The sequence below is a fragment of the Alligator mississippiensis genome, chromosome 15 (genome assembly GCF_030867095.1).
Source record: "Alligator mississippiensis isolate rAllMis1 chromosome 15, rAllMis1, whole genome shotgun sequence".
In the NCBI taxonomy this organism is placed as follows: domain Eukaryota; kingdom Metazoa; phylum Chordata; order Crocodylia; family Alligatoridae; genus Alligator; species Alligator mississippiensis.
In genome coordinates, this window is record NC_081838.1 from 25,627,602 (window position 1) to 25,649,480 (window position 21,879).

The following is a 21,879-nucleotide window of genomic DNA, read 5'->3' on the forward strand; positions in this document are numbered from 1 at the left end:
TGCACTCCAGAAACTTCCTGGATTGTCCGTGCACTGCTGTCTTGTCCTCCCAGCAGATGTCAGGGGGATTGAAGTCTCACATGAGAAGCAGAGCTTGTGGTTATGAAACTTCCACTAGTTGAACAAAGAAAGCCTCATCTCCTGCGTGCATTTACTGGTGCTTGGTGAATGTGGACCTGCCACTGAAGTTTTTCTCACACTGCTGCAAGAAAACAGCTTCTCCTTCGCATGTAGGCACAGGTGCTTTGTAAGCTTCAACCTCTTGGGGAAGCTCTTCAAACACTGTGGGCAGCAAAATGGCTATTTGCCCGTGTGCACACACAGGTGATGTGCAAGTGTGGACCTCTGTGCGAACCTCTTCCTACACTGGGTGCAAAAAAATAGCTTCTCCCATGTGCACACTCAGGTGTGTGGCAAACGTGGAGCTCTGGGTGAAACATTTCCTGCACTGGCTGCAGGAGAAGGGTAGATCCCCCACGTGCTTGCACGGGTGCTTCATGAGATTGGACCTCTGGATGAAGCCCTTCCCACTCTGGGGGCAAGAAACCAGCTCCTCCCTTGAGTGCACACGCAGGTGCGTGGTGATGAGCATGGAGCTCTGCATGAAGCTCTTCCCACACTGGTGTAGGAGAACAGCTTCTCCTCCACATGCATGCACATGTGGCTTTTGAACTGATCCAACCTGGTGAAGCTCTTCTCGCACTCAGCACAGCAGTACAGCTTCTCCCCCACATGCTCCCCACTGGTGCATCTGGATATTGCTCAGGGAGACAAAGCTCGTCCCACACACTGCGCAGAGGTGGGGGTGCTCCCCCGAGTGCGTGCTCTCCTGCCCGAGGGGTGGGTATATATGCTGGAAGCTGTCCCTGTGCTCAGCCCAGGGGTGGCCATTCTCCCTCCAGTGGACTCCCCTGTGGGCCCCATGGTCTATTTGCCCCCCAAAACTCTTCTTGGACTCTGCACATATATGCAGCCCCTGCCTCAGGAAGGTCCCTCTGCCCCTCAAATCCTTCCCTGCTCTTTTGGGTCCCTACCATTTTCTGTCCCTGTTGGATACAAAACTGGTTTCCAACCTCAAACAGCTTCAGGTTGGTAGCCCTTTCCCCAGGAAGCTGCTGCTGCTCATCTCTGCCCAGTGCCGCAGTATTTGCTGGGTGGAGATGGGAGCCCAGAGATTAGCCTCTGCCCAGCTGGCAAAGGGAAAGATCTGGCATTTCCCTGTGCTGAGATGTGCCCCAGAGGACAGCTGGACATCATTTACTCTGTAAGAACAAGGGGTCCAATTCCATGTGGACTCTGGATCTCAGGTCTCAAAGCTTGTATCCCTTGTGCCCATTATGAAGCAGAACGTGGGCAATTCTGGTGGCAACAAGGAAGTGCCTGTATCTCCCCCAAGGCATGAAAGCTTGTGGGGGGGAATACAAGCACCTCCTTGGTTCCACTTGAAAGCTTGTGAATCCTAACTGCACCTAGCAGACATTTCATACAGCTGGAGGTATTGTGAATACTGCCTGAATTTTCCTGACTCGTCCAGAGGGAAGGTGCAGAGCTCCAGTTCAGATTAAGAAACAGCATTAGTAGCCGTATGGGCAGCAGAGCACCAGTCCCTCTACAGCCCAATCCTTAATAACTCCCGCAGGGTTTCTGGCAACTCTGATAGGTGCCGTGGGGCAATTCAAACATGATCATGCCCTGCCATTGGGGATAACATAGGTACAGCCATCTTGGGCTGGCCTGTCAATTCTTGCACTGATGAGGGAAAACGGACATTTAAGCTCATAGTAGCCCCGGATCCCATTTTTGTGTGTCAAACCAAAACAGCAGGATAGGCTTTTTCTCTGGCATTTTATTACTTCCCAATGGGCAGCCCCACCCTTCAATGAGAGGAGGATCTGCAGGTTTGAAGACAGATTTCCTACCTAAGCAGCCCTAATAAGGGGAAGAAGGGATCAGTTGCCTGTACACGCATTGCTGAAACATAAGGAGTGGGTACACATACCTGCCCAGACAACACTGATCTGGCTAAACTGTGTGATGTCAGGACCTTGTGGCAGCAGCTCAAGGAAAGTATTCAGATTTCCAGCTCCCCCTGGGTATAGAGAGGTTCTGCGTTAAGATGTGGGTGGAAGGCAGGGATTTTCAAGACTTACCTGGAGACAAGTCCTCAGACAACGAGCTTTCTCCGGCTTCCTCATCATCACTGACCCATAGCTCCATCTCTCCTCGCTGGATGCGGCAGATTAAATCTGGTGTAGGACCTCGATACCCTGTGTTAGGGAGCGTATAGAGAGTGTTTACTCCACCATCCAGTACCCAGCTGGGACTTGGAGAAAGGATCCATTGGAATCACACATTTAATGGGCACTCAAAGGGAAAGGGAAGGAGGACATTTAAGAAAAAGGAGTACTCAGTACTGGCAGGAACCGTCAATTGATCATGACCTCTATCACCCAAGAAAGTTGAACAATGGTTGTATGAAGCATCAACCCCTCAGAAGTATATAACGGTAAAAATCTTACAGTGGCATCAAGGAAAGTGGGCAGAGATGCAGTGATATGTGATGTGTAAGGAGGAAGAAAGCAAATTATTTTGTAGATGTTCAAAATACAGTATAACCTCATAAATCCAGCATCCTTGGGACCTGACACCTGCTGGGAACTTGAAAATTCCAGATTTCTGAAAGCGTTCGGCTGCTGCTCCGGGACCGGCCGCCACTATCCCCACTCCCCAGCTCCATCACCACCCACCACTACCCCTCCATCCTGGACACAGAGGGGGAAGCTTGCACGTGGCAGCTGCCACTCCCATCCACCACCCTGCGTCACTGCTTTGCGCGCGGCCGCTGTTCTGGGACTGACTGCCGCTACTCCCCAAAGTAGTGTATTTAAAAAGTGCCGGATTTTTGAGATTTCCAAAATTTTGAAAAACAGATTTAGGAGGTTACACTGTACTGATTTGAAGACAGAGACAGTGAACATACTCATAGCCATCCACAAAACTGACCTTATTAGGGTAATTTTGGGGGTGGGGGGTTCTCAGTAAAGGTCTGGATTGATGAGTCCAAGAAGTAAGGACTCAATGACACACTGATGACAATGAAAACTTGTATATGGGAGAGAAAGCAATTCATTTTGGCACCTGCAACAGGAAACCCTAACCCTGTCACCAGAAGACAAGGCGGCCCCTTTAAAGCCAGAACTTTCTGGGCACAGAGTGCTGGTAAAGTGGGGGTTAAAAGCTGAGTGTGGCCAGCTAGTCAGCTGACCAGAAGGGGCAGGCCAGGACTATAAAAACCCTGGGCTGAGCAGCAGCAGAGGCCAGCAGCCAAAGGGGAAGGAGTGTGTCCCAGAGCTCCACGGAGAGGCTTGGTGAGCAGTCTAAAGGCTGGAGGAGGGAACTACGGAGGACCCTGGAACAACCCCAGAGGAAGGACTGTAGCCAACAGTGGGGAGCTGAAGCGCTAACCCTGCGTAAATGTAAGCCTGCACGCTGCCTTCTTTAATCACATTTCTCTTGTTGGCAGTTATTGCCCATGGACAGGACTGTTCATATTATTTTTTGTTGTTGTTATTGAATAACACTGGTGGTTTGGGCGAGGCTATTGGGGAAGGAGGAGGCCTCATTGGGACCCCACTACAGCATGGGGACCCGGCACCAGAGTGGGTGCAGGATTTTGGGGTGCACTGACCAGAGAAGGTGCAGTATTTGGGGTACATAGGCCCCAGTGCCAGTGTGGGTACATGATTTTAAGGTGTACAGACCCTGGCACCAGAGGGCACAATCCTAAAAGGCCAGGGTGGTCTGGCACACCTGAGGTGCGGTTTTGTTTTTCTTTGGACTGGAACAGTGTGGGTCCGGGTCTGGGGCTGTTCCCTGGCCTTGAACTTGCAATGCCCTGGCTATGGGGCCAGTGGCTGGGCCTCTAGGTCAGGGAGGCTGGGCTCCAGATCAGAGCAGAAAGGAGGGCCACGAGCTTCAAAACAAGAAAAGAAAAGGCTAGAGCCTCAGAGTCAAACCCTGTTTGGTGGCTTTAGATGGGGAGGCCTAGTTAGAGAAAGACAGGGGTCAAGGTCCATGGAGGCGGAAGACCCCAACATACAAAATACAATAGGCAGTCTCCCGCTTACAACAACATCAGTATAATTTCCATCAAGACGTGGCAGGCGAGTAGAGAGTGGTACACAAACCTTACATGGGGCACCCTTGGAGTCCCCTTTAAAGTGCGGATAACAGGGAAGATGGCACTGGGGAGGGTGTCCTGTTACAGCACCACATAGAAAAGGATTAGTAGATTGTAAGGACAGAAGGGACCTTGGAAGATCATCAAGCCTAGCCCCCTGCACCAAGCAGGAAAGGTAACTGGGGGTCAAGTGACCCCATCAAGGTGACCATTCAGTCTCCTCTTGAAGATTTCCAGGGTAGGCGATTGCACCACCTCTGGAGGGAGTTTATTCCAGTCTGGACACCCTGATTGTGAAGAAGTTTTTCCTAATGTTGAGCTTGAATCAATCTTCCAGGAGTTTGTGGCCATTACTCCTGGTTTTCTCCTTGGGTGACCTGGTGAACAGTTGCTTACCGATCCCTTCATGTACTTCCCTAGTGTAGCGGTAAGCTGCTACCAGGTCCCCTCTCAGCCTTCTTTTCTTCAGGCTCAAGAGTCTCGGATCCCTCAGCCTTTCCTTGTATGTCTTGCTGTGCAAGTCTCTGTTCATACGGGTAGCTCTTCTCTGGACTCTCTCAAGCTTGTCCACGTCCTTGTTAAAGTGCGGTGCCCAGACCTGGACGCAGTACTCTAGCTGTGGTCTCACCAGTGCTGAGTAGAGTGGAAGAATCACCTCCCTGGTTTTGCTGAAGATGCATCAATTGATGTACGTCAGAGTATTATTTGCCCTACTGGTGACAGCATCGCACTGCTGGCTCATGTTCATACTGTGGTCTATAATTACTCCCAGGTCCCTTTCATTCGTGGTGCTGGTCAGTTTGATGCTGCCAAGCCTGTAGGGATGTTGGGTTTGCTTGTCCCAAGGTGGAGCACTTTACATTTCTCGGCGCTGAACTTCATCAGATTCTGATCTGCCCAACTTGCCAGCCTGTCTAGGTCCGCTTGTATCTGTAGCCTATCTTCAAGTGTGACCACGCTTTCCCCTAACTTGGTGTCATCCACGAACTTGGCCAGGATGTTGTTATAACAACTGTATGGGTAACTACAGCAGCCTTTTCATCCAAAGAGTGGATCCTTACAGGAGGTGATGCATATGTACTTAAGATACAGACTGTGTTGTGGATATGGATAAAAGAAGGAAGAAGACACGTTTTTCAGAAAGAGAAAACCCATAGTATGGCACAGGTCTACCCAGTTTCCCAAGAAAAAGATGATGATACAAATCACCTGCAGAAGAGATGATCATTCAGTAAAAATAGGTTGCACAATGACTAGCAGTAGAGATAAAACCAAACTCAAAGGTTGATACCTTGTGAGAGCAACATGCTCCCACACAGTATCGCACTTACTGAGTGTGGGCTAGTCTCAAAGATAAAAGATAGAAAAAGAATATCAGGGAAAGGAAGAAATGGTGAAAGTTATCTTAAATAGAAAGCCCAGAATTTGTAACAAAGTTGACCAACAGTCTTATAATATGGAGAGCTTAATGCAGATTCACTCTGAGATTCAGGGAAGGTAGTTTCACTTACAGCTGCTGAAGATGTATTGGGTGAAACCTAGTCATATAAGAAACACCAGATGGGAAAGTTGAGGTTTCACAAGGCATCAAAGTAACTAGAGAAGTTTTCAGTAAGAAACAAAAGTGGATTTGGACCAAGTCATTCACGCAGACAAAAATGAGAGCTATAAAATGGCAGTAGCAAGAGAAGCAGTGCTGAAAGGCTTGTATAGAAAACTGAACACTGGAAAGGATGAGAAAACAATTGATATGCTGGTTTAAACTGAGAACGATTAAACAAAAACTTTGGGTAATCTTGTATCCAATGCTATTTATTAATGACAAAAAAAGAGGATCAACATGTGATCTAAAACCAATCTTGTATTTTGAGAATTTGTTGAGAGGAGAATGTCCCAGAGAACATTTGTAAATGAAGTTGAGCTTCCAGGTGACAGTGCAGAGGAAATCAGGAAAGCAAGGAAGCAGGAAAGAAGAGTTGAATAGCAGGTTCATATGCTCAACCTGTGGAAGTTCCTGAAGCAGTAGGAGATGACGGGGAATGGTGGTGGTGCTGCACTTAATGATGGAAACTATACAGGATAAAAAACTTCACATGAGTAGTGACTAAGTGCAATACCACTCTTCTGCCGCAAAAAAGAAAGGAAGTTATCACCAAACTTCCAATGACAGGGGAACAAAATGACTTAGCTGCTCTTTCCAAACTGCAGCCAGAGTCACTGGGAGCACACAGGTCAGTGCTAATCAGTTTGGCTTGAAAAAAGGAAAGTGTGTCACTAATCAATAAGGAAAGTACAGAAAACAATAAGCTGACCTTTAGGTAGCTGGCAAAAAGCATATGTGCAGGTCCCCAAGGAAGATTTTCAGTGGAGGTAGAGGAAGAAGGAAGCAGCAGAGAAGGACACCTGATTACTGAAAAACATCAGTCAGGACAAGCTTCTGCAATAAAGATCCTTAGGAAATGGAAATCAGCTTTCACCAGGGCTCTGCACTCAGGCACCCTCCTTTTAATCATAAGGATGATTAAACTTCTTCACCAAAGAAGTTCTTAAAATGATCTGCACCAGGGGTCACGGGATTTTTTTTTTTTTTGCAAAGAGACTTCCCAAAATAATGAGCAATTCTAACAGAAAAAGAAATCGTTATACATTGGAAAAGCAAGCTGTAGTCCACAACAGTGAAGATGCTAGAAAGGAATGTGAGAGAGAACTTACAAGGGCTCCTTGTTAGAAGAACCTGCATCTCATCACTGGTAAAAGTGTCACTGGAGAAGCTGAGAAAATGGAAAAGCCACAGGTTGCAACAGTAACGGCTGGTAATGCTTCCATTAGTTACTAGCCAGCTTAAGTTAAAAAGGAGGGAAAAGGGATTAAGGGTAGAAACAGATGTTGCCAAACTGCCTGAAGCAGTGGAGGAAACAGGGAATCCATAACCCCAAACCAGGGAATGCACACATCTCTGTAATTAGGGCACTCCAGGCTTTCCCTGCTTATAGGCACATGTCCCTGGAATCTCCCCAGCCTGTCTCCAGTGGGGAACCCCACAGCTTTTCCCACTTATATATCCCAGGGGTGCATCTCCAAAAGCAGAGAAATCCTGGCTTTCTCCATTTACTGACACATGCCCCAAGAGTCCTCAGGGCACATCACTTAAAGAGCAGAAAGCTGGCTGGGGGCTACAAGTGCCCGATCCTGCTCAGAAATTCATGGGGTTTGCAGGATTGGGCCCCTCCACTCTTCAGATCAGCTGGAGAGCGCTGGAAGTTCTCCGACCACCAAGTGAACAGACATCTGCCCCAATCGAGTGCCACAATCTATTATTGGGTATCCAGGTTGTAGCCGTGCTGGTCTAGAGGAAAAGGCAATCAGGACTCATAGGAGATAATATCTTTTATTGGACCAACAAAACTTTTGCAAAAAAATACCGGCGTTGCTGCAGCTACAAATTTTAGGTGTCTGTGGTGCAACAAAAGAGTGTGAAGATCATTTTGCTTCACTTATGTGCCTCTACAAACATCTCCTTTGGAGGAACATGGATGAGGAACAAGCAACAGCTGTTTCTGCCTGAAGAGAGCACTCAAATGTGCACTGCATGCTGGGATTGTTAAGTGTTTAGACCAGATACAATAATAAAAAGAGTGAGGAAGAAGAACTAGTTCCCAAGAGATGGTTGTTGGTGAATGAATTAATTGAAGATGGTACCAACTTGGGATGTGAAAAGTTAAACAGATAACTGGTTTAAGCTGTAATTATATTTATGCTGTTAATGTATTACAGTTAACATTTAGTGCGGGGTGCAGTCTGATGGGAAAGGGACGGGGTGCAGTGCCCCAGGAAGGGGGCTGGGCAGGCACCGTAGTTGCCTCTCCTGCCTGTTGCAGCATGGTGCCCCACCTCCTCCTCTCCCTGGTGCCCCTGACTTGGGAGGGAGGAAGAATGAGGAGGGGAGGTGAAACGGGAATGGGAATAGGGAGGGGGGACTAGTACCCATAGGTTAGGGTACTAGACAGGCTGTTGAAAAGAAGCCACCCCCAACCCCTCCCCCTCTCTCAAGTCAGTGCTTGCGGTACCACTGCAGGGAGAGGCAGAGTGGCACACTGCAACAGGCAGGCAAAGCAGCCGTGCTGGCTGCCCACTCACCCTATGGGAGAACTGCCCTACTTCCCTTCCCTGCCAGGCTGTGCCCCGTGGCCCATTAACTCATTTCAATCTGCACCCCACATCCAGGACTGGGCTCCAAGGTCTGGAACTCTCCAGGGAAAAAGGGATCGGGTGGTCTGTGGTGACTACAATGGTTTAAACTCTTTTTAAGCTGAAAGAAATGTATCAATATTTTTGATGTGATGAAACTGTAATGGACTGAAAAACTATAGAACTCAGGCCTGCCTGTTTTTGTTGTTGGTACCGCAAGACATGACAAAGATAAGTGGAGTACATCTTTAACTGCTGTGCACTTGTGTTATCAGTTATACCAGAGGTGGGCAAAATACAAACCATGAACCACACCTGGCCCACCAAGCCACTCTATCCGGCTCGCACGGCCCCTAAAAATTTTAGAAAATGTATATTTACGTGCTCCTGGTTGCCTGTCAAAGATGACAGGAGCCAGGGCCACTAGGACCCGGGGGAAGCCAGAAGCCAGCAGGACTCGCCAGCAAAGCCAGCCTGGCCCTGACCCCCAAACTGGGAGTCTCTGCCTGCCACAGCTCTCGGGCTGCTCCAGCACCACATGGCTCCGGGCTATATCACTGGACCGTGGGAGCACGGGGTCCGCGCCAGTACCCCAGGACCAGGAGGTGGGGGGGAAGGCGACTGTGCATGTGCAGGGAGGGAGGGAGAGAGTGTGTTCATAGGGCGAGTCCCACATGCACAGCCCACCATACACATGCACCCACACCCTCCCTCACACTGCCATACACACACCAACCACCTTCCCCCAACACACAGCCCTCCACAAACCCCATAACCACCCACACCCCACCTATCCACACACCCACATGCTCTCTCACCCCACACTCACACCCACACACTAACAGGCCCCCACAAACCTATACCTATGCCCCTCACCCCCACACAATGTACAAGAGTAAGACTTCATTTAAGCTATTGTGCAATCACCTCTGTGCACACTACAAAAACACACGTAAATCAGGACAAATTATTTCTGAAATCAAATTAATGAATGCTGTAGATGTTCAATTTTTAGAACATAATTTGGTATTTTTCTGATTCTGAAATGGCAAAGCCCCTTGCTGAAAGGACTATTTTGAGGGGCAAGGGGAGAGGCTTATGGTGGCAAATGTTGGAGGTTAGGAAGCGGGATTTCCGGTCACAAGATGGTGACCAGGGGGCAGGGTACCTGTCAATGAGGCCCTCGAAAGCTTGCCAAAACTCAGTAAGTGGCCCTCTGCCCAAAATAATTGCCTGCTCCTGAGTTAAATGTTTAACCGATATAATTAGAAGGGTTGAAATGGCTATTTTTAAAATAATATTTATGTCCTTAATACAAACATGCTGGGACAGCAAAGGGGGATCATCTGCAAGGAAATTGCTGGACATGGAAACAAGAGGGGTTAGACCAGGGGAAGACCCCAGTGAAAGCAGCATCTGAAACAGAGGATGATGTGAAAATGAGAAGTGGACAAGAAGCCTGAGCAATGACAGAGCAGTGGAGCAAAAGTGGACTTATACCACCAACCAAACTGGATCAGGGTGTGACTGTAAAGGAACAGAAAGAAGAGTACATTTCTAATCTCATACAGCTCTGCTGGGGGGTGTGGAAACAAGAACCAGAACGTTACCCAGGGAAACGAGGGCTTGGTAATTCCTCAGCATCTGGTCCCGGTAAAGCCCCTTGTCTTCAGCTTCCAGCAGCTCCCACTCCTTCCGCGTGAAATACACGGCCACGTCCTCAAAGGCCTCCGGGAGCTGCAGTCACAAGAGTTACACCATCAGCATCTGCTCCGGCCTCCACAAACCTAAGCCCCACTCCTCAGCTGACACAGCTGCTCCAGCAAAGGGTCTGGTGTGGACACAGCTCTACAGACAGAGCCACGTGTTTCTCTGCTTTAACTCATGCTGTCTAGGGAGTGGGCACAGCTACTCACTCTGTTAGTATATGCTGTTCTATAAGGGAAACACTGCCATCATAACACCACCACGAGAAACTTTAGCCCAGGTGCCCCGAACCTCCCCTGGGGAAACTGGCTGCACACCAGTGACTCGCAGGGAGAATACTCGGCTTGAGAGGGGGACCCTGGACTTCACCCGTCTCCCCCTGACACCAGCCAGCAAACACTGGGTGTTGGTGGTGTCAGGAATCTTCTTTTTTCCCCCATGAAGCTCTTGGGTGGGGAGCTCTACAGGCTCCAAATCCCAGGAGACTTACTGCCCCCCACAAAACACAGAGAATCTCCCTGCCTATATCCTACATCGGGGGTATCAACTGGGGGTACATGTACTGCCAGGGGTACTTGAGAAGGCAGGAGGGTGGGGACAGAGCACCGCCACGCACCATCCCATGCAGGCATCACCCGCCCAGCTGGACACGGGAGAAGCTTGCACGCAGCAGCTGTCACTTCTACATTCGGCCACACGCCGCCACTGCCGCACTGCCCCCGCCGTGCATCCGGCCATGCACCATCCCCTCTCACTCCCCTGCTCTGCGTCCGGCTGGGCAAGCAGGGCCTGCACTGTGTCTGGCCTCCAGAGGTACACTGCTCCACATCTGGCCGCCAGGGATACACTGATCCAAAAAGGTTGAAAACCCCTGTCCTACATGACCTGGCGCTGCTGCAGCCATCCCTGTTCTGTCAAGCTATGGAGTGGAAAAAAAGGACAAGGGAAGGAGTAGAGCCGGGAAGGAGGAACAAGGATTCCCAATAGCCTGGGATGAGATGAAGCAGGTGGGACTCAGTGCAAACTCAGCCTGGGAGCAGGAGGAAGAGGGAGCTGTGGCAGTCCGACCCCGTGCACAGAGACAAAGATATTCCAACTCCCCAAAACACCAACTGACCGTTTTCCTTGGGAACACATCACACCTGCGGGCTTGGAGGTCCTGCAGCTTTAAGCTACTCTAGGAATTTGTCCTTGATCCCAGTCAGACACTGGTGCAAGGAGACTGGCATTCAGTTCCCTTTCTGGCAGGTTGATCCCACATTTTCCTCCAGGAGTCAGGAATGCTGCTCACTCCTAGCAAACAGCTAGCTCAGGACCCTGCCCTGGCAACGGCTGAGCTGGAGGGACTCGGTGGACTTGGGTGCAGACCTCTCCATACCTCTCAGGGGGAATCTGGTGGGCTCAGCTGAGGAGACCCTCACCCCGTGCTCCCTGGGGCCCAGAGTGCCCAGTGAGGCTCTCTCCTGGGACCCCCAGTCTTCAAATGCTCACTTGAAGCACCCATTAGAGGAAGCTGAGGCAGTGCTTCCAGAAGCAGGGAGCACTGGACCTACAGATGCTCAGACCAGCACTTCCAGTCCCAGCCTCTCAGGCTCTCTGTACTTAGCAGTGAGCTCCTGCTTCCCCTGAAGCCTTCCTTCCTGCCTCAGCTGGGATGCAACCTCCTTTGCTAGTGAAACTTCCTCTTGTGGCTCTTCAAGTCTCTCCTCTCCTCTGGCTCTTCCCCGCACCCACAACTCTCACTGGTTCCCTGCTCACACCCCACTGCAGCCTGTACCTTGCTCACGGCCACGTTCTCTCTCTGCTGTGGGTGCCTGCCCTGCTTCTGATGCACTTGGCCTGGCACAGTTGTCGGGAGTCTCCTCTCCCCTGATCTTCCTGGGGATGGCCCCAGCAGCTCCAGGGTGACAGGCCCTTCCTCAAGAGGTCGTTCCTCAGCTGTGCTCAGGGTCCCTGAACCTGCTGGGAGGGGAAGAGCATCCGCAGGTTGTAGGCCTCGCTGGTACATCGATCAATACTGCTCACACAAAGGCTTTGATAAAGCGTTGGCTAGAACGGGCCTGATCAGTGAATCTGACTTGATGCCTGAACTCCTCACGTTGGCAAAACTTAGCATGCGGGCCAAAGGATGGGAGAGGGAGATGGTTGAACAAGGCAGAGAAGAGTCCAGTACCAGGATGACTAGGATGGCTCAACATAATGAAGATACTGGTGGGATGTAACATGTAGTGTGTCTTCATCACTGCATTAAATGAGAATTAGAATGAGGGGAAGTTTGTATCGCCCTAGGAGAGGCCGTGTGGTGTTATGCTAATGCCGTCTCATGGACATGCATGCGTTAACACCTTGTCCGTCAGACCAAGCGTCTGTTGGGACCGTGCCTTGTAGACAATAAACCTGGAGGAATTTATGCCACCCAACTGAGCCTGTAGTTATTTTGTAAGACAAGACTGATGTCCGGATCTTCTGGCAGTGACTTTTTGCCAGCTCTGCAGTCCCCAACATTTCAGGCCCTGCCCCGCATTCAAATTCAAGCTGGATAGAAACCAGCTATAAACATTTCCATGCACTAGTTCAGTTGGTGGTTGGCTGCGTAGTCATTTTTGTTGCATGATTATAACTTTGCACGTGTGGCCAGGCTAAATACATTGCGTAACTGAGCAGTAAATTGCATAATATATGTAACGTGTGACCGGGCCCTTCAACACTAACAATTAACACCCAAAGAAAACAGCAAGGATGACACAGGTTAGCCCTAGTGCCACTGGCAAAGGCAAAGCCCTGCTACTCCCTTGTGCTGGCATGTGCCTAAGTCAACCCCCAGACCTCAGTGTAGGGGAAAGGAGAGAGATGAAAGAGCCAAAGTCCCATAGGTCTTCTAAGGCCCCTGCTACTCATTAGATAAATATTATGCAATGAATTGGTGAATGGCAACATAAATTGAAATCGGCTACACATGCAAGCCAATATCATGCACAAGAAATGACTCCCCAGCTCTTAAGAGAGCCAACCAGCTACAGAGCTAGTCCTTTAACATATGTAACAACTCTGCAACCGGTTTCTACCCAGCTTGAAACTGAATAAGTAGCAAGGCCCTTCTAAATAGACCTTCCCAGCCGTGAAGCTGGAGATGAGCCACAATGACTCTGCCCTTGCTGGGAACGGCAACCTCAGACATCAGACTCTGTGAGAAACGTAACCGGGATCCTGGTGCTGCATCAAGATCCACACTATAGAGGAGGAGGAGGGAACAAACAGGGCCACTTGCTGTAGGGGCTGAGGGTGACTTCTAGGGCATGGTGGGCAAAACGGAGGATCTGGCTGGCAGCTGGACTCCATTTCCCAGAAGCCCCTGCCTGCATGGCTGGGGCTGGTCTCCATGGAGACTCCAGCCACAGCTGTGTTGTGATAGGGCAACGCTGGGGTTGCCAAGGAGGACAGGATGCATGGCAGGGCAGGGCTAGGGGCTGCTCCAGAGCTGCTGGGATCTTGCAGTGGGGGCAGGTTGGTCAGGGCCAGGGCAGAGCTGCGATCTGCAGCCTGCATGCTCCAGGCAGGGACGTGCAGGCTGCAGGTAGAAGCTCTGCCCCTGCTCCGGACCAGGCTGTCACTGCTGCAAGGAGCCGGGGCAGAGCCGCAATCTTCAGCCCGCATGTCCCTGCCTGGAGCATGCAGGCTGCAGATCACAGCTCTACCCCGGCTCCTTGCAGCAGTGACAGAGTGGTTCCGAGCCAGGACAGAGCTGTGATCCGCTGCCTGCGTGCCCTTGCCCAGAGCATGCAGGCTGCAGATCGCGGCTCTGCCCTGGCCCTGGACCAAGCTGGGCAGGGGTGGCTGGGAAATGGAGTCCACTGCCGGGTAGATCCAGCCTGTGAGCCAGACTTTGCCCACCCCTGTTCTAGGAGGATCCCAGAACAGGAAACATGCTGGATTGATCCCCAATAAAATACTCAAGGAGAAAGGTTTTCCACTGACTAGCAATGCCTCCTTCAACTGCAAAGGGCAGCGCCACTGCCTCTTACCTGCTCCTAGCAAACAGCCTCGTCTGGGGAAGCAGCCCAAGGGGCTTTCATCTGCTGATGAGTCCCAAGTCTCCTCTGTGTCGGGGGAATCTGCAGTGGGACAGAGGCCTACAGTTAAATGTAAATTAGAGCTAGCCAAAAATCACTATACAAACCCATTCCCAGATACGCACATCAGCCCATTCCTGGGCCTGGGACTCCAACACTGATAATGATCACAGTAGCCCTCAGTGTAACCACAAAAGCTGCCAGCATCTGCTTCCACAAGGCCCTATATTAGCCATGGAGCTTGCTAAAAAGCCACTAGATAGTTAACGCTGAGCAAACTGCTGCAAGTGTTGCCAAAGACAGGTAAGAAGATGGGCAGAAAGAGAATGACAAGGAAGGTCTGCCGATCTGGGTGCATCTCTGCAGACAGGATTTTAGAAATATAGCCAGCGGTGAAAATTCAACAATGCAAATACCCTGTAAATGGCCAGTAGCGGTAGCAATTATCATGGGGAAAATGATGAATATGCAAATAACAAAAAGGCATAAAAGAATTTGGAAACAAAAGGTCACAGATGGCTGGACTACTAGCCTCCTCAGCTCCTACACTGCTCGGCTACTAGACAGCCCCCCTGAATGTCCCAGCCAGACCCGGGACTTTCTGATCAACAGGACAGGGAGCAAGATTCGATGGCAAGGTCACTAGTGTACGTCTAGGTATGGGTGTGTGTGCCAGCTGTGGAATAAACTTGCATGAGCACAGAGAAAATTCCTGCCTCTGGAGCATTGGTTCCCCAGTCCCACGTTTCAAAATAACACGGCAGGGTGTTATTCCCCCTGGGTGCTGATGTGACTCCAGACCTGCCTGGGGACAGAAATCAAAGAGGCCCTGTCATCTCAGACTCACAGCGAGAGGTCCCAGCCCCTCATTCTGGGGGTTGAGCAGCTAGGCGGTCACCCACATCCGGGCCCCTCGTTACCTTTACCCAGGCCCCTGGTACACTACCTGGCTCCTGGTAGAATGGGGGCTCCTCTTTGGGGACACAAGGCAGCTCCTCCTGGGGCCCTGGGGTTTCACGCCATCCTGCCTCCTCCAGCGGCACATGCCCAGGATGGGTCTGCGCCCACTCCAGCCAGGAGCAGAGAGGTTCCCTCAGTGCCCCAGGTCCCTCCATGTCCAAGGCCACATCTTCAAGCTGCCTGTGCACTGTGACCTGGGAACAAGACAACTATGTTGCTGGCAGCCGGGAGAGATGGGGCTGGGAGGGCACATCCCCAAACATGGAAAGATGGGAGGCAGCATCAATGTGAGGAAGACATGCTCTCACCTGGAGCGTCTGCCAGCCCCAGCCAAAACCCCTCAGCCAGGGCCAGCGCCTCGGTGCAGGTCTCCACATCGCACCCCCAATCCCAGCTCAGCATCTCCTGGAGCGGATCCAGGATCTGCCCCTTGCCACAGTGCTGGGGCTCCAGCCAGCGCTGGCAGAGCTCCCGCAGGTGCCCGCCTGCAGCCCCTCAGCCACCTGGGAGCAGACATCCCAGGTCAGGGCAGCTGCCCCCAGTGCCGTATTTGTCAGCAAAGCCTCAGCACAGAGACACTCACCTGCCAGCGCTGGACAGGCTCCTCCAGCGGCTCCTGCTTGATCTGTTGTGGTGTCAACCACCTTGGGGATACTCTACCTGTCCCAGCCTGGACAACACGAGGGACTTTCCCTCCTCCCTCCGGTCCTGCCCTGGGCTCAGGGCCAGCTGGCTCCTGCTCCTCCATCGTCGCCAGAGGATGCACCAGTGCTGGGAAGGGGAGCACTAAGCTTGGAGCCGGCTCCAGCTCAGCAGTCATCTTGTCTGCCTCACCCCAGCCTGGGCCTGCGCTCTTGCTCTCCCGCCCGTCACACACGGGACCAGTTGGCAGCGTCCGGGCTCCTGGCTACCTGCAGGAAGGAGACAACAGGGTTTTGTCTTGTAATGGGGGAGCCAGGACCACAATACACCACCGCAGATCCACAGCCCCTCAGCCAGCCACAACACCCTCTGGCCTCACCTAAACTGAGCGGCTGCATGGGGGGACCGACTAGTTTCTCCAGCAGCTCTGTAGAAAAGGACCTGGGCGTTACAGTGGACAATGAGCTGAACAGGAGCCAACGGTGTACCCTTGTTGTGAAGAACGTTAACAGCACCCTGGGGTGCATTAGTAGGAGCCCTGCCAGCAGATGGAGGGAAGTGATTCTTCGCCTCTGTTTGCCACTGGTGAGGGCACATCTGGAGTCCTCTGTCCAGCTCTGGGCCCCCACTACACAAAGGACACGGACAAATTGGAGAGAAGCAGAGGGCAACAAAAATGGTTCGGAGACTGGGAAGAGGCTGATGCAGAGAGGCTAAGTGGTCTTGGCTTTTTTAGTCTGGAGAAGTGAAGACCGAGAGGGGATTGAATAGAAGCCTTCAGCTACCTGCAGGGGGGTTGCAAAGAGGATGGAGCTGGACTGTTCTCAGTGGGGGCAGAACAAGACCAATGGTCTCAAGTTGCAGGAAGGGAAGTTGAGGATATTAGGAAAAACTCTCATGAGGAAGGTAGTAAAGCACTGGAACAGGCTACCCATAGAGGAGGTGAGATCTCCATCCTTGAAGGTTTTGAAAACCCAGCTAGACAAAGCCGTGGCTGGGACCATCTAGTAGGGGCTGGTCCTGCTTGGAGCAGGGGGATGGACAAGCTTTTGGACACAAACCCCCTTTTTACTAAAAGCTTGCAAAGAACATCTTTTCCAACTATTTAGCTGTTCTAATAAAAGATACTGGATTTACCCAAAGAACTGTGTCTGCCTGTGTGCTTAGACCAACACGGCTACAACCAACACCCCTACACACACATGCACACACACACACACACACACACACACACACTGCCAACGCATGTACACATGCAGCCACACACACACGCACGGATGGATACACATGCATCTGAGGTAAATTTCACACAGATGTGCACACGCACATACCCACACATTCCCAATACAGGTACGTGCACACACATGCATTGGGCATGTGAACATGCAGACACACACAAATCTGGGCATCTGACACACACACACACTCTGAACACCTGTGCACACAACTATGCATCCAGGGTCAATTTCACACACGCACATGCAACTAGAGTAAATGTCACAAGTGTATGCAGGTGTGCAGAACCATGCATCCAGGGTAAATTTTGCGCGCACACACATACATCTAGGGTAAATCACATGCATGCGCGCACATGTGTATACAACCATGCATCCAGGGTCAATTTCTCACACACACATGCGCATCTAGAGTACATTTCATGCGCGTGTGCACACGTGTGCAGAACCATTCATCTAGGTAAATTTCACACACACACAGCACACAATTGCATCTAGGGTGAATCACACACACACATGTGCACACACCCATGCATCTAGGGTCAATTACACACACACATATGCACATCTAGACTAAATTTCACGTGCATGCACACACATGTGCGCACAACCATGCATCCGGGGTCAATTTCGCATACACCCCCCACCCCCCCATAGGCACAGCTATGCATCCGGGGTCAATTTCACTAACACACGCGCGCACACACACGTGCGCACCCCCGTGCATCCGGGGTCAATTGCACACTCCACACGCATGCACGCGCACGCGCCCCCCCCGAGCGGCCCGGCCCGTGTGCTCGGCCCGGCCCGGCCCGGCCCCGGCGCACCGCCCGCACGCACGCACTCACTCGCTGGCTGGCTGGCTGGCTCTCTGGCTCGCGCGGGCGGGCGAGCAGGCACTGGCCGCCCCGCAGCCGGGACAATGCGGGCAGGCTCCTCCCCCGGCCGCGGCCGCGGCCCCGCAGCCCCCGCTCGCTCCCTCCCTCCCTCCCCCTGGCGCGGGGCCGGGTGGGAGGTGCCAGCCCCGGCGCAGGCAGCGGCGGAGCCCAGGCGCGGCGCGGCACTGCACGGCGCCCCGCTCCCCTCCCCTCCCCTCCCCGCGGCAGCCCCCCGGGGCCGGGCCGGGCCGGGCCGGGCGCGAGGCGCGCACGGAAACGCCGAGCCCGTGTGCGCGGGGTCGTTCAGTGTCGCGGCGGCTGTGCGTACATTTGCCTCCCTGATGCGAAGCCCCCGCGCCCGTGCAGGCGGGCACGAGGAGCGAGGCTGTTGTGGCCGCCCCCGGGAAGTGGGGCGCAGCTCCCCCGCCTGGCATCTGCTCACGGCAGCGGGGCATCTCCTCCTGCGCGCCCGCGCCCGCACAGCCCAGTTGGGCGCCGGCATCCCTGCGGGAGCTCCCCCAGCCTGGGCTCCCCGCGCCTCGGCCTCCCTCGCTCCCTTCTTCCTTGCGCCCCGGCTCAAGCCGCGGTCTCTGCTGCTGCTTGGAGCGAGGCCGCTGCAGGGATGTCTGCTCCGGCTGCCCCCCCCCCCCCCAATGCAGCCAGGACGCAGCCCCGGCGTCGTGCTTCCAGAGCAAAGGGTCTTTGCAGGAGGAGGGCCTTTTACTCCTCAAAATGTGCCCTGCCTACTGCAAGGAAGCCTGGTCTGGCAGGACCAGCCACGGCCTAAATGATAAGCAAAAAGAGCAGCGGCTGAAATTTTTCAAGTGGAAAACTTCTGTTCGAAGAAAAGCCATTTTTTGGATTTGCAGGCCCTGGATAGTAAGCGTGTGTATGTGTGCATGGGTGAAAAATTGCCGACAGGATTAAAATTTATCCTTTGGGGAAAAAAGTTGCGCCTTTCAGTGTTCTTGAAGGTTACTTTTGAAAAGAAAAGGGCTTTTAATTTTATTCCATGTTGTCTTGGAAAGCATTTCGAGGATACTTGTGATTTGAATGAATGAAATCAGGAACAAATTAGGAGAAACTTCAGAAAGGGCCCATCTCAAATACTTGAAACAAAAATATTGATGTTTTTTCTCTACAATGGGAATTGCTTTTTTAAATCATGCCTAGCCATTCAACATATGCTGATAGTAATTATAAAATATGAATAAGCGATTCATAGATTTCATAGGCATTAGGGGCTGGAAGGGACCTCGCGAGATCATCAAGTCCAGCCCCCTGCCATAGGCAGGAAGTCTGCGGGGATCAAATGATCCCCACAAGATATGCAGCCAAACACCTTTTTAATGAGTCCAGATAGGTGCTTGCACCACCTCGGGGTGGGGGAGGCTGGGAGTCTGTTCAAGACCCCGGACACTCGGACTGTGAAGAAGGTTTTCCTTATGTTCAGTCCAAATCGGCCTTCCAGGAGTTTGTGGCCACTGGACCTTGTTATCCCTTGGGGGGTCCTGGTGAACAACTGTTCTCCCAGCTCCTGGTGCACCCCCTCACGTACTTATAGGCTGCCACCAAGTCCCCCCTGAGCCTTCTCTTCTCCAGGCTGAAGAGTGCCAAGTCCCTCAGCCTCTCCTCGTAAGGCTTGCTTCTCTTCGCCTTTGATCATGTGGGTGGCTCTCCTCTGGACTCTCTCAAGGCTATCCACGTCCCTCCTGAAGTGGGGGGCCCAAAACTGGATGCAGTACTCCAGCTGCAGCCTCACTAAGGCTGAGTACAGCAGGAGAAGGATATCCCTGGTTTTGCTTGAGATGCATCAGTGCCAGTGTTTGGTTTGCTTTGCCAGCCACAGCATCACATTGGTGGCACATGTTCATCTTATGGTCAGTCAAGACCCCCAAGTTTCTTTCGGTCGTGGTGCTAGCGAGCCCTGCCAAGCCTATAAGTATGATGCTAGTTTTTCCTCCCGAGGTGGAGCACCCTACACTTCTCCGCATTAAATGCCTTCAGGTTTTTGTCCCCGCACCTTGCGAGCCTGTCCAGGTCAGCCTGTATCCCCAGCCTGTCCTCCAGTGTGACTGCCTTCCCCCATAGTTTAGTGTCATCTGCGAACTTTGCAGGTCCGCATCTGACGCCCGAATCCAGATCGTTAAAGATGTTGAAGAGTCCTGGCCTGAGTACTGAGCCCTGAGGGACCCCACTGGTTACCTTGCACCATTGACTTACTCCCATCAACTAATACTCCTTGGGTCTGGCCCCAGAGCCAGTTCCCCAGCCATTGGACCGTGGGGTGGTCAAGGCTGCAGGTCTCCAGCTTAGCCATGAGGACATTGTGGGAGACCAAATCAAAGGCCTTCTTGAAATAAAAATATATGACATCAACCTCATCTTCCTTGTCCAGGCAGTGCATCACCTGACCACAGAAGGAGATGAGTTTGGTCAGGTAGGACCTTCCAGCGACAAAGCCATGTTGGCTGGCACTCAGAAAGTTGCCTTCTGTTAGCCTGTTGCTGATGGATCCCTTGATGATTTTCTCCAGGATCTTTTCAGGGATGGACATCAGACTGATTGATCTGTCATTCTCTGGATCTTCCTTCCTTCCTTTCTTGAAGACTGGGACCACGTTGGCTCTTTTCCATTCTTCCGGTACCTCTCCCGAGCGCCACGAGTGATCAAATATCTTCATGATAGGGTGTGCTACGATGTCCACCAGCTCCTTCTGGACTCTCGGGTGCATTCTGTCTGGGCCCACGGACTTAGTGGATGTCAAGCTGCTCGAGGTGTTCCCTCACTTGATCTACGTTGATTGCGGGCCCATCTCCCACCCCCTGGATGCTTTGCATCCTGTCCAGCAGGGTGACTCCCTTTGGTGGGTGGAAGACTGATGCAAAGTAATCATTTAGGAGATTGGCCTTTTCCCAAGTGTCAGATGTCAGCTGCCCCGTTTGATTTAACAGGGACCCATTGTTGCCTTTGTTCTTTCTCCAACTTCCCACCTATCTGAAGAAGGACTTTTTGTTGTCCTTGATTCCTGTGGCTAGCCTGAGTTTGGTTTCTGCCTTGACTTTTCTGGTCCGCTCTCTACAGGTGTGGGTTAGTGCTGTGTACTCCTCCTTGGTGATGAGTCCCATTTTCCGTCTGGAGCAGGCTTCTCTTTTTAGTTTCAGGGGGTCCAAAAGTTCCCTACTGAGCCAAGTTGGTTTCCCAGTCCACTGACTGCATTTCCTACAGGACACGATGGGCTTTCCTTGTACTTCGAGGATTGAGTCCTTAAGGAACCACCATTCCTCATGGATTCCCCTTTCTGAGGGGTCATGGTCTCTTACTGCCTGACTGACCAGTCTCCTGAGTTTGTGAAAGTCAGCCTTCCCAAAGCTGAGGATTTCTGTTTTACTGAGAGACTTGCCCGCCCTGCGTTGGACAGAGAAAGTGATCAGTTCATGGTCGCTGTCACCAAGCTTCCTGCTGATCGCTCACCAGATCATCCCCTTTGGCCAGAACCAGATCCAACACTGCCTCCCCCTAGTTGGCCCATAGACCTGTTGCGTTAGGTAGGGCTCATCAATGCAAGCAAGGAAGCTATGCGACCGGTCAGATTTGGCCGTGTGCTCTTCCCATGAGATGTCAGGGAGGTTGAAGTCACCCATGGCGACCATGCATTGAGAGTGCGCAGCCTCAGCCAGTTCCCTATTGAATTCACGATCCAGCTCTTCCTCTTGGTTGCGAGGTCTGTAATACATTCCTACAATTATATCCCCTTCCCCATGCTCTCCTTGTATTTTAACCCAGAGGATCTCAAGACACCCTCCCTGGTTACTAAACCTGGTTTGAAGGGAAATGTACTGCTCCTTCATGTAGAGAGCTACACCCCCACCCCTCTTTCCAACCCGGTCCCTCCTGTACAGGGTATAGCCTTCTATACCTATGGACCGGTGATATGTGGATTCCCACCAGGTCTCCGTTATCCCTACGAGATCATAATTGTCGCTCAGGAGAAGGGCCTGTTCCTCTTGCTTGTTTCC

At 52.0% G+C, this 21,879-nt stretch overlaps 1 protein-coding gene across 5 annotated transcripts in view; it reads right to left on the minus strand.

The window, feature by feature from the left end:
- Window positions 1–18,452, minus strand: part of LOC132243173 (zinc finger protein 311-like) — a 28,502-nt gene extending 10,050 nt beyond the window's left edge. Inside the window, exons 1-8 of one of the 5 annotated variants that reach the window (XM_059718956.1) lie at window positions 17,831–17,954; window positions 16,127–16,174; window positions 15,689–16,016; window positions 15,092–15,299; window positions 14,098–14,187; window positions 11,853–12,037; window positions 9,979–10,105; window positions 2,151–2,267 (exon numbers count right to left, since the gene is read on the minus strand). In XM_059718956.1, coding sequence (XP_059574939.1) covers window positions 2,151–2,267; window positions 9,979–10,105; window positions 11,853–12,037; window positions 14,098–14,187; window positions 15,092–15,299; window positions 15,689–15,925 — 964 coding nt within the window. In that variant the 5' untranslated portion in view covers window positions 15,926–16,016; window positions 16,127–16,174; window positions 17,831–17,954. Of the gene's footprint in view, window positions 1–2,150; window positions 2,268–9,978; window positions 10,106–11,852; window positions 12,038–14,097; window positions 14,188–15,091; window positions 15,300–15,413; window positions 15,655–15,688; window positions 16,017–16,126; window positions 16,175–17,826; window positions 17,955–18,188 lie in introns of those variants that run through there. The other 4 variants (XM_059718957.1, XM_059718954.1, XM_059718955.1 and 1 more) reach the window with 4 other exon arrangements.
- Window positions 18,453–21,879: the final 3,427 nt, after the last annotated feature.